The sequence below is a fragment of the Salarias fasciatus genome, chromosome 23, assembly GCF_902148845.1.
Source record: "Salarias fasciatus chromosome 23, fSalaFa1.1, whole genome shotgun sequence".
Lineage (NCBI taxonomy): Eukaryota > Metazoa > Chordata > Actinopteri > Blenniiformes > Blenniidae > Salarias > Salarias fasciatus.
In genome coordinates, this window is record NC_043766.1 from 13,444,122 (window position 1) to 13,456,891 (window position 12,770).

The 12,770-nt window shown below is 40.5% G+C and overlaps 1 protein-coding gene across 9 annotated transcripts in view; it reads left to right on the forward strand.

The window, feature by feature from the left end:
• Positions 1-4,890, forward strand: part of csnk1g2b (casein kinase 1, gamma 2b) — a 46,608-nt gene extending 41,718 nt beyond the window's left edge. For 6 of the 9 annotated variants that reach the window (XM_030082876.1, XM_030082880.1, XM_030082881.1 and 3 more), the window contains exons 10-12: positions 68-169; positions 1,610-1,716; positions 2,307-4,890. In XM_030082876.1, the coding sequence (XP_029938736.1) occupies positions 68-169; positions 1,610-1,716; positions 2,307-2,361 (264 nt within the window). In that variant the 3' untranslated portion in view covers positions 2,362-4,890. The remainder of the gene's footprint in view (positions 1-67; positions 170-1,609; positions 1,717-2,306) is intronic. The other 3 variants (XM_030082883.1, XM_030082884.1, XM_030082885.1) reach the window with 1 other exon arrangement.
• The last annotated feature ends 7,880 nt before the right edge of the window (positions 4,891-12,770 follow it).

Consider the following 12,770-nt stretch of genomic DNA (forward strand, 5'->3'; position numbering starts at 1 on the left):
CTTCCTCCCCTCTTCTCGCCACCTCACAACCATCTGCCTCAACCCCTTTTTTGCTCTTTGCATCAAGTCACCTGAGCCCAAAGGAAGTGAGTCTCAGCCCACTCCAGTGACCAATAAGGAGACTCTGGGGTCGCACCTCACAGCTGAGCGGCTGGGGGGCTCTGTTCAGGTACTGCTGCTGCTGCCGCTGCTGCTCACATGGCTCCTGCATGAAGCCACGTCGTTTTATGTGTCTGACCCTTCCCTCCGTCTCTGTCACTGACTCCACACTGCATGCCCGTTAGATGCTTTGTCTTGACTCTGGTGTCTTTTCATCAGACTGTTTGAACCCGTGTGTGTGTGTGTGTGTGTGTGTGTATGTGTGTGTGTCAGCACTCCCTGCCTGCTCCGTTACTCCCATCTGCTACTAGGCTGCTCACAGTACATGCCGTGCAAAGATGACATCCTACAGTATGCAAACCTTTTAAAGTACACATTACTGTGTACTGTATATCTGTTCTTGTGCCATGGGGGAAAGCTAGCAACTTTTGTTTTATGGAATTTTAATCTTAAGTCTTCCTGCTGTTGTTGCTGTTTCAAAGAGTCAGTCTTATTTCATGGCAAGTCAGAGGGCTTCATTGTAAATGTGGTGCAAATACGCCATCCAGTGTTGGTTGATGGAGTTGCAGCTTTTTAAGGACATTAACATCTATGTCTGAGGCTGTGTTCACACTTGTAGCGTTTTTCTCTGGCTGAAATAGAAAAGAAGAAATGAAAGAAAATTTGTCCTTTCAGACTAGTTTATAGCATTTCATCATCAGAACAATAAGTGTCCTCGGGTTTCATGGAACACTCATCTTTAGACGTATACAAACTTGAGTGCAAGACTAAATGTACTTGTGGGATTTTTTGCGGTGATATTTTTATCAGCTTAAAGCCAAATGTTGCATATTAATGTTTGAAGAGGTCCAAACAATGGCAGAAATCAACTCAGGTCTACTGCAGTGAGGCGATGGTTCTGCTTGGTCTGTTCAGTCATGTTTGCTTCGTGCCGCGCTGCGTTAAACTACACTTGAGTAACGAAAAGCTGCTCCTGCAGAATTTGGGTGAAAGATTTCATATTTAAGTGAACCGCACTAATTAAGTAATAATACCAGAGTTTACTTTTTCCAAGCGAACTATAAAAGTATGACCACAGCCTCTGTTTGTACATGCTGCTCTTATTCCTTCTGTTTAAATTACCCTTGATGACAAATAAATAGGATTATAAAGTGCATAAATTCCAAAATTAGCCATTTGAGTCTAAAATGATCCTCTCCATGAACATTGTTTTCTTGCAGCAAAAAATGTTTCAATAGCTTAAATAGAGCTCAAAATTTAAATTAACGTCTTATCAGAAGGCATCATTGCAGCAGGTGAAACCATCCTCAGTCTCCACAGGAGCGTCTGGCTTTTGGTGGAAGGTAGATGAAGGTGAAAATGTGCAAGTCTTCCCTTAAAACTGTTGAAGTTCCTTTAATTGACTCGAGGATCGATACCTCCTGGTGCAGTTACTCATTGTGGCTGTTCATCTCTGTGGTCTGAGTGTTTCTTCCTGTGAGCAGTCTGCTGTCCTTTCCCAACGCTGCAGGTGATGAGCTCAACGAATGGCGAGTTGAACACTGATGATCCCACAGCCGGACACTCCAACGCTCCCATCACTGCTCCCACTGAGGTTGAAGTGGCCGACGAAACCAAGTATGCAGCGACCGTTCACACCCACAGAGAAATCTGTGCCTGGACTTTCCAGTGTCACTTTGTGCTTTATGGGATATTATTATATCTAATGTCTTATGGCTGACTTCACTTTAGCCAGTCAGCAGTAACACACGACTGCAGCAGCACTTTAGGCAGAATACTGACACATACATGTTCTTGAAACAAGTTCTACTCTGCCAAGCATCGCTTGTGTAACTACTTTAAAACGTAATAATGTAATGAGTCAGCGAGGGATTATTGATTATACTGTAAATCCATAAATACTGTAACTGAATGGTCTCAAGGGGCTCCAGCCAGTCGGAGCCAAACTCACACGCTGTTTAACAGACTCCGTTTTCAAGTTAAATCCTTTGCTGCCTTCGGGCTTCCCATTAACACAACTGCGGTGCTCAGAAACACAGAAAACTGAAGCTTCTGAAAACGATTCAGCTGTGTCTGCGTGTAAACAGTGAAAACTGAACTTCTGAATGCGTGCCCTGCAGTTGTAATGTTCACTGTTGAGTTTGACATAAAGATTTCTGTTTATTTTTTCCCACTTAATCTGTTGTCTGTTTTTCTTTTTCCCGCAGGTGCTGTTGTTTCTTCAAAAGGAGAAAGAGGAAAGCCCTCCAGAGGCATAAATGAAAGACGAGAACCGAGAGAACTTGAACCATTGTGATCACTGTCAAGTTTTAAATGGAAGCAACTACACAGGCACCCCACCCCAAAAATCCACTCCCGTATCTCTCGCCAGCTGCCCCCCCTCCCCTCAACCTCACACCTTATCTCTCCAGTCACCTCCTCCTCTCCTCACGCTCTCTCTCTCGCTCTCAATGCTCCCCGGCTGCCGGCGGGTTGAAGGAATGTTGCAGTCCTACTGACTCCTCAACAGACTCTGGATTCCTTTCAATGGACGGAAAACAAACGTACCTACTTTACATCAGGAGGGAGTGGGAGGGGCTTGAGAAAAGTTTAAAAAGCTGTAACAATGAAACTCAAATACCGTGGCGTGAATATGAAAAAAGATACTGTTTGAAACAGTTGTTGTATTCTAGATTTCATAAAGAGCGTGTCAGTCAGCTGTTGATCAGGGGAAACGTTCAAGTGGATCGAGTGAATGGAATCTGCTCTTAAGGAACTTGTTGATTTGTTTTTGTTTTTTTTGTTTTTGTTTTTTTTTTTCATTTTATTTCTTTGATGTTTGTTTTGGGATCAAGGTAAAGAGGAAAAGGTAACTATGCTGATGTTTAAATCTGAGAGACACAGGAAGCATTTCATCTATAAAACAAATTTTGGATGATTTTTATGTAATTATTTCTTCTTTTTTTTTTGTAAGTGATTCCTCGGTTTTTTTTTTTTTTTTTTTTTTTGACATCGAATCCCTGCATTGAAAACTTTTTTTTATGTTGTAGTGTTCTGGAGTTCAAATCTTTCCTCACTCTGGCTTTCTTTTTGTCTGTCAATGTGGACTTAGTAGCACAGTCACTGGTCTCAGGTACTGTGGAAGAACGAGAGATACCGATTTTAAGCTCTCTTATTATTATTGCACTTTTGGGGAAGAAAAACAATTACAGAGGAAAACTTTAGGTTTGAAATTAACAATAAAGAAAAGAACTTAATAAAGACTGATTTAGGAAGAGTCTTTCGCAATGCTTATATCTGAGTTATGGCTGAAAAGTGTTGATTTACATGAAAAAGCAAAAAAAAAGAAGTTGTCTTTTGAATTTCATTTCTTACATCGAGATAATTTACCAGGAAATCATAGTTTGTGCCTTTCTAAGTAAAATGTTTAAAGCTGAGTAAGTATCCCATGATGACATTTTATCTAATCTGACCCGTGTGTGTGTGTGTGTGTGTGTGTGTGTGTGTGTGTGTGTGTGTGTGTGTGTGTGTGTGTGTGTGTGTGTGTGTGTGTGTGTGTGTGTGTGTGTGTGTGTGTGTGTGTGTGTGTGTGTGTGTGTGTGTGTGTGTGTGTGTGTGTGTGTCCCACTGTTCTACATGAAAAAAAAATAAGAGTCACTTGCGAGGTTCTGAGTCTTTCTCGTCTGCTGTAGTTTGTAGTTTTTGATGCCATCTGAAGTTCACATTTCATGGCCTTCAATTCTACACTGAACCCCTAAATTGTCTTCAGATGAATCTTGTTTTCATGCTGCAGCATCACCATCCTCTGAACAAGAGATGCACAATGATAATGTTGCCTCCACTACAAGGGTCCGTGTTTTGTCTGAAAATTACAGGAAAATATTGGAGCGGACGTCAATGATGAACCAACATACTTGGAAAAGACGACCAGATAATAATGCATCTCAATGCCTCCGTCATGCCATGTTTTTGTTAAACTGATCATTTTTTTCACTCTTGCATTCTGCCTGGTGGAGTTTTCCTTGAAGATCCACCTGAGATAAACTATAGTTTTTCCTCCTACACAGAAGATTCTGTCACATCTGTAAAACCTGGCCCATTTTAGACGATGTGTCCATGAGGTAGAAGCCCAGACTTGGTCCAACTTTACATTTGCAGGAATATTGGGAACTACAGTAGGAGTCTGAATGTTTTTTTTTTTTTTTTTTTTTTTTTGTTCGTTTGTTTAAATTTGAGTTTTGATGTGAGTTCATTGTTAAACTGAAGGAAAGCCTTGGTCACATTTGACTTGCACAAGAATTGATGAGCTTTTAATGAGTTTACAGCTGAGCTTCTCATTTAAGTCAAACCTCAAGCCATGAAGGGAAGATAATGTAAGGAAAGAACCAAGCAGTTGTACCTGGTAGCGGCATTGTCGGCTAAATTCAAGACCCCACATGAGGCCTGTACACTGCAGAGCTGTATGTTTGCCGCTGTATATTAACCCAAACTCATCTCCAGATGTTCCGCGGATCACGCAGGACGCTCCTGTGCGCTCTAATGCGTGGGGCCGTCGCTGTCCAAAGAGCTGAGAAGAGCGCAGTAAGGAAACTCTCTGAAAGATAGACCGGTTCAGCTGAGCAGCAAAGGGACCCAGCTTGGCTTAACCCATGACATTTGCTTTATCTGACTTATATTTTTTTCTCTTTTTGAAGATGCGCAGACCAGAGTTGAACTGTGTTTCTGCTCTCTTAGTGTAACTATTTGCAATATGTATTTGTAAATATGACAACGACAGATCACTAATTGTGAATAAAGGAAGTTTTATCACAGGAGTCAGTCATGGAGCAGTTTGTGCCTGCAGGTCCATCCTTTTCAGTCTGCAGGTGGCCACCTGAGGTACTTGGGACTTTTTCTCGGTGACTTTTTGCCCCTCCATGTGGTCCACACGCCTGCTGATCTTCGTCATGGTGCCGCCGGCTCCCACTGCACAGCCGCAGGCGTCCTGCTGCTGATCGGAAAAATTTGGCACTCAACACTGATGGCATCCCGGGCTACTGTGAAAGGATAACGAGGCCTCCGCTGGGCAAATATCTCCTGATGGTGTCTGTCCATCGGTGGCAGTGAAAGTAAAATTGTACAGTCCAGGGCAACAATAGCACTGCAGCGAAACCCCATGAAACAGGACTTTAAAGGAGAAGAATAGGGTTACTGGGGCTCAATATGTAGCAGTATTTCTGCAAAGAGCATCCGGTGTGTTCTCATTTAGTATCTCAAAGGCAGCTCTATTTTAGCCTCTGTTACTAAATATATGCAATTAATATTTGTACAATATTGACTCGAGTTTCGGTGAAGGATGTTTATACCAGTGAATTTCATTATTGGCACAAAAAGATGACGGCAGTGGTTGTGATGCAGCATACCCAATAAATAGCAACAGGAGGCCACATGGGGTAAAGGTTTGATAGAACCGGGCCAGACTTGGACAGAAACGGGGACTTACATTCCCATTTCCAAACATGTTTACATTACTTTTTCAAATGAACAGTGTAATGATTTATGAATATCAGAAATGCATATTTAATCAACACTCTCAGATGCTGAAAATGACACACTGAAAAGTTTGATGGAGCATTGAAGGCCGTGCTGGCAGTCCCTGGTTCGAGTCCGAATGGACGTGAGGCCTCTCTGAGCAGGGTTTGCAGGTTCTTCTAGTGCACGTGTGGGTGTGATGGTTGATCGTTTTCTTCCTCCGACAGTTCAAAAAGATGACTTTGAGGGTAATCAGTGACTGTAAAAACAGCCAGGGGTGTGTGTTTTTGTGTGTCTGTTATAAGAGGTGACCCAGTATGTCTTTGCTCCAGCCTCCATGAAACAAGTTTGAAATGGATGGGAGTGGGATGGAGTCCAATCTTTGCTCCTTCTGAAGATCAGGAAAACGCCATTTGGTGAATTGCTTCATAAAAAGGTGTCTCGAGGCGCAGTCTCTCAGAAAGACACACTCTATTAACCCCCCACCCCCCCCCCAAAAAAAAAAAACAAAAAAACAAAACTTGACAAGAACTGAGAAACGATTGCAAACCAATACCTTTCTATTTTTTTCCATCACTGTTCACGTGAGACAATCACCTCACAGCTTTATGAACAGAATAATTGTGAAATGGATTCACTGCACTGGTTCAGAAACACAATCAGAACGTCTGCAAACACAACTCCCCATGTAATCCACAAACCTCCGTAGGTGTATTATCACACCAAGATTAAACTCAAAGCAAACACCCTGATGCCTTCCTGGGCCAGAGTTCACTGAATAGCCGAAGTTAAAATAAAAAAAATTACAGAGATCAGAATTAACAATAAAAATATGAAATAGCAGCACCTGCTCTTCTCCACATATTACCACTCTTGCATATTGCATCCATCGCCTCTTCACAGTGGAAAGTCATGCCTTCTCTGGCCTGTGCGGCACAGCACCACTCTACCTAAAGACAGCACAATTGGCCCTGTCTCTAAAACACTGCCATCACCTGCCTGGGCGCGGCAAGTACAGCTTCATTAACTAAAAACCAGCTCAGGGAATTGTAATTGTTTGCCTGACCTGTTCACTAGCAAGTTAAACAGCTCAGATGTGGAGCGCCTCTCTGGACAGGTTTATTGTCCTGGATTACTGCAATTAACTTTGCTAACAGTACAGGATAAACTCAATAACCCAGTCTGTAAATTTAAAAAAGGGAAGTTATGGTGGCACTATCGAGAAGGGTGCAGGGAGCAGAATGAGGGAGTGAAAAGAAGAACAAAACAGAAGTAAATAACAGTATAAGATGAATGAGATGCAAACATTCAACTGAACAGTGTTACGTTGTACTATAACAGTATATTGAATTACTGGAAAAGAAAAAAAAACAATCTAAAACCCACTAAGCAGCACATGCTGTCAACATCAGCAGCGATCTCTTTGAAACTTTATCATGAAGTTTTCCTGCATGAAAGCAGCAGATGATTGACTGGTTGGATGGCAGTGTATTTGTATTGTACTGATGCAATAATTTCCACTGGCTCGTGGCTGCAGGTTGGAATCTTCTGGCTGACCTTCCCGTGGGTAATTTGCATGTTCGCCCTGTGTTTTCTTCAGTTTTTGACAGGTTCCTTCGTCCCACAGTCCATACTTGCTAGCTTGTCAGGTTTGTTGATGATCATAAATCTGAGTCTCTTATGTGTTGAGAGAGTTTCTCCCATTTTTAAATAAAGTAGTTGAAATGGGCGGTGGCCTCCATGTGACAGGTCTAGAAGATGAAAGGATGGTCTTCCACTGATTTGGTCGAAAACGTATTCGTCCCTGTGTAGGTATACCTTCACTGTGGTGGACTGAAGTGAACCCTGCAGAGAACACCGCAGTGTATCCTGTGGCTGGCTGCTCATCCACTTCCAGTATGACCACAGTCTGACGTTCCTCTGTTCAAGACGTGAGCACAGTCACCCTGCTTCTGTGCTCTGGGAGGTTCTCCCCTCTCGAATGACCTCTCCCTTTGATCGCAGATGCTGGATCTCACAGTGCTGGAAACCGGGACTTTGTTCTCCTTTGTTTTTCATGTCAGTACAAAAGAGGTCACTTTAATCTCGGAGGTCACGTCCTCCACATCACAGACGTTTCCTCCTCCGTCTCAGTGGAAGCAGTGGCTGCAGGAGTTGTCATCCCACCAGGTGACTCTATGTTTTCAGAAAAAAACTATCTTTATGTTGACTCACCAGGAGACATGTTAAATAAATAAATAAATAAATGAATAAAAGAATACGTATTGGATCTTTTTCACTGTGGTGAACAGCTCCAGAAAATGTCGCAACAGCAAAAAATAACACAAAAGGCCAATAAAAAAAAACAAAACATTAAAGGATCGCTGAGGGTTAAACCTTGTCATGAGGCAGAAAAACAGCTTCTCTTCTGTTTAAATGTTGAGTCGGAGTCAGCTGCACTGTCACAGGAGGGTTAACAGAAGATCAACCCTGACAGCTCCATTAATCACACCATTCAGTTTTCTCTTGTGCCTCCGAATCAGAGTCACGTCAAAAGATGCTTTGGGGAAGCCGCGAGCTGTGAAATTAACTGGGAGGGTGTGTTTGATTCTCGCTGCAGCGATGTCGCTTTTATGCCTGCCTTTCTTTGCTAACCATGTCTGAGAAAAAGATGAATGAAGAATGAATGCTCTCTGTGGGCACGGTACAAGTCTCAGAATCAGACTGTGAATTTCTGTGTGGGCTAATCAGATACTTTCACTGCTGAGTTTCTCTGTACTGCCTAACAATCTTTGATCTGCGTCTGGGGTGGCAGCAGAGAGGAGGTTTTGTTTATGGATCGATGACCCTCCCAGACAGTGTGTGTAATCTAAATACTTAGTTTTGTTGAGGAGAATAATGCTGCATTTTCCACAGGGTCAGGATTACCCCTAACAAAAAAAGAAGAAGAAAAGGTCTTCTTCTTCTTCTTCTTCTTCTTCTTCTTCTTCTTCTTCTTCTTCTTCTTCTTCTTCTTCTTCTTCTTCTTCTTCTTCTTCTTCTTCTTCTTCTTCTTCTTCTTCTTCGAAACAGTACCAATGGTTTATAATATAAATGTGCCAACATTTTTATCCCTGTGATCCCTTCTTTTTGTGGGCTAAGTGAGGATGCAGATTTGAACTACGTCATTATATCATTATATAATTATAGTGACCAAAAAAATCTCATCTCACCAAATTTCCTTTCTAGAGACGTCGTCGGGTTTCTTTATTCTGTCCTGAAGTGTTTATGGAAGTGAAAACATAGCAGAGTTTCTCTGAGACTTTTCTGATACACAAAGTCCTGTTGACACCAAATTATGAGCTCATGTGTTTGGTAAGTAATATATTACCTGCAACGCAATAATATATTACTTTTTAGTAATATATTACAGTCAATGGTTGCACAGCATTGGCCAGTGTATATCCTATATTATTTTCCCAACAGGTCTTATTTATGGCTCATTGAAAGTATAAATACTATAACACAGTGTTTCTTGGTTCTGGTGCTCACGCATTATCAAAAACCTTCAACTCATTTCTGCAAACATGTCCTATTTGCACTCAGTGCACTTCATGTCCATTGACACCGTATCTCTTTGACACCTTTTTGTTTGTTTGTTTGTTTCTGACTGACTTTGCAATTTATGCTTAAAGATTGTTAAAATGACAACATTTCATTCTAAGGTGCCGTAAATCATCATAAAAATATTTCAGGAATTTTTGTGTTTGTAAACTTTAAAACTGTTAGGTGCTTGAATTTTCATCTTTGTACTTGTTTTAGAATAATCCGATATGCATTTTTTTTTTTTTTTTTTTTTTTTTTTTTTTGCTAAATCAATTCCCAAATCAAAATGCTGATTTTCTTCGGTTTGACCTTTTCACTTCTTTCATTATAATTGTATTTTGTTCCTGCTCTCCTCCACAATAGTCCTCATCTGGTCAGTCATATTATGGACACATTAGGGATTCTGCTCCCCACCAAAGTCAAAGTGACTCTTTACTCAGACAGAAAAAGAATGAAAACATTGTCCATAAAAGCCAGGGATTAAAGAGCCTTCAGTGTGATGTCTGGATTTGAGGCTATTGTTAATTAATGCTGAAGTTTTTGGAAAAAAAAAAAAAAAAAATTGAACCTCCAAGCTGCAATTAAAACTAACAGCACAGACACCAACATGCACATTGCATAATTTTTTTTTTCAAAACTTAAAACACAGGGGTGGTTAGACTGGTCCATTAGTTCGGTATATCACGACAGACTTTGATGATTTGACAGTGTTGTGGTGAAACCAGCATCAAATAAGATGGATGTATTCAAGACCCACACGTATATAGTTATGTGTGTTCACATCCAAACACTATTTTTAATATTTGTTTGTTTCTTTAATAAGTCTTTGTATTCATTCACTTTAAAAGTTTCATCAGCAATACTTTAGTATTTTATGTTTTGCTGCCACCTGGTGCATAGATAAGTTACTACATGTACACTTTATATTGTTTAGCTGCCTAAATGATCAGTTTACACAAAACCGAGACTTTTACCCAAAACGAATTGAGCTTGTAGTTGCATATGAATGTCTTTGAAAAAGATAAAACATAAGCTTTTTAGCACACTCACATGTGAGCATTACAGTATCAAGTCAAACTAAGAAAACCTAAAAAAAAATAATCTTAAAATGTTTTAGCTTAGTGGGTTAATGATTTCATTCAATCTGGGGGTTAATATCTGAGATACTGCTTCACCCTGGATAGAGTAGATACATTCAAGTGAACCTCACTGAGGATGAAACCTGAAACAATGTACTGCATAACCATGTCTAATGATACATTTGTATCTTTGACACCTTCTGAAGCAGCATGTAACAAATCTCTCTCTCTCTCTCTCTCTCTCTCTCTCTCTCTCTCTCTCTCTCTCTCTCTCTCTCTCTCTCTCTCTCTCTCTCTCTCTCACTCTCTCTCTCTCTCACTCTCTCTCTCTCCCTCTCCCTCTCTCCTTCTCTCTCTGAGAAACAAAGTAACAATAGTCCATATAGCTTGAGCTTTATTTTGAAGGACAGATTTCCAAGCACATCAGGTGTCTTCTTTTTAAGAAGAAAAAAAAATATCAAGAAATAATTAATCATATTATTGTTTCATGGAAATTACTTCTGCAGTTTCATGACATAAATGGCAAATGATAAAATCGGCAGACCTCTTAGCTACAGGTGAAACTAAATTAACCAAATGCGTTTCCCCATGGACTACTATAGTGGATGCAACCGGTTTTACAGCACCGATGTAAATCACATTAATCCATCAGTTCATACTCAGAAAAATGTGATTGGTGGAGAGAAATAACAAGACTCTGGTACTTCAAAGAATGTACTCTGCAGTCCACCTGTTTCATCAAAAGATGTGATGTCCATCCAGCTGTTTCAGATGTAGAGTAACTGCAGGGACTGCATAGAAAACATAGACAAGCCCCGGCCAAGACTTAAAGGCCTTCACTCTATGAGGTGGGAGTGCTACCCGCTGCGCTATTGTACAGCCCAAAAACATACCTGTTTTCTTTCTTCTCAGGTTGCACGTGGAATAGATATGAGTGTGATTCAAACAACTTACATTCATATAAAAGAAATACAGTAACAAAGAACTGCGCTGAAAAACGTTTGTGTTGCTTTGTGAAAGTCTGTGTGATTTAATGATGGTGCTGCCAATATGTCAAGCAATTTAATAAGAATAAGTAGAGTTGATAACAATAGTTACCAATGTTACATCCCTCACTTGTTAGTTCATGGTACAAATAAACCCAATCCTCTTTCAATTCTGGGCAGAACCTGTGCTTGGTAAAGCTTTCCAGATAGCTAAAATAAATCTTTATTGCCACAATAGAGAGAGCAGAGTCAGGGAGGAGACAGACAGACCAGCAGTAAAAACACCATGCCGGGTCTGCACTGGTGAAAAGAGAATACAAGTGGCAGAGATAAAAATGTCTGTGGCATAAGACTGACTTTGTGCTTTATTTCCACAGCAATTTCACTTTTAATTCTATTTAAAAATTCCACGTGTTCCACTTAATAAAATAAAATAAATGTATTTCCATAAGAAGGAGACACAGCAGAGGTCAGCAGCAGGGACTTCTTTATTTCTATGATGGAGGATTAGGGAGAGATATATTGGCTGATCACAGATGTATATTTAATTCAGGTCTTCCTTTATATAGGTCTTGACCCCACACAAATACTAACATCATAGTTATTCAACTGTAGATGATGGACAACAAAATTACTGTTTTTGTAATATAACTTTATTTTAGTTATATTATTGAGACTGCTTAGTTTTAAACGAACTAGAACTGATATTGTTATTTGTCAATATTGGTAATCAAGAGATAATTGAGTGCCTTGACATTTCCCAACTCTGCCCTCAGGCCTCCAGCATTTTTTAGATGTTTCCTTCTGCCAACACATTTGATTCAAATGATCTGTTATCTGCAGAATGTGTTGGAGGAGGGAGACCTGCTGGACAGGGAGGCCTGAGCGCAAAACTGAAAAACATGAAAAAGTTAAAACTGATATGAATGTTTAAAGATGTAGTGTGTATTTAAACTTTTTTTTAATTCATTTTTTCCTGATTTTATTTGATTACTGCTTTATTTGTGTTCTTAAAGGCAGCTAGTATAGTTTATTATACCATTTTACTCTATTGTGATTAGTTTTGCACATACCAATAAATTAAAATATTGACTTATTAGCCTGTCACTGTGTACTTCCATTCCATTTTGTGTACTAAGAAACAGTTTGCTTATAGGAATGTGTTCTTACTGAACAGTTCATGTTTCACTTGACATCATTTAGCTCACATTATCTGCATGTAACAGCATTTCTCACCTTACACGGTTTGTTTGGGGGGAAAAGATGCTGAGTTGTTGTCAGCCGCTCCTCCAGTCGGACGCCCATCCAACTGTGCGCTCAAGATGCGTTTAATGACGGCTCGGAAAAGCACTTCACCACTCGTTAATAATGGATTATAGTTACAGTCGGACATGTCCAACACGTACCCCACGTCAATTACGCCCACGGCGTGGAGCCGATGTGCTGGGTGGAGCAGTGAGCTCTGTGGAGTCTGTATTTAAGGTGGAGCAGTGAACTCTGTGGAGTCTGTATGCAGGGTGGAGCAGTGAGCTCCGTGGAGTCTGAGTGGAGC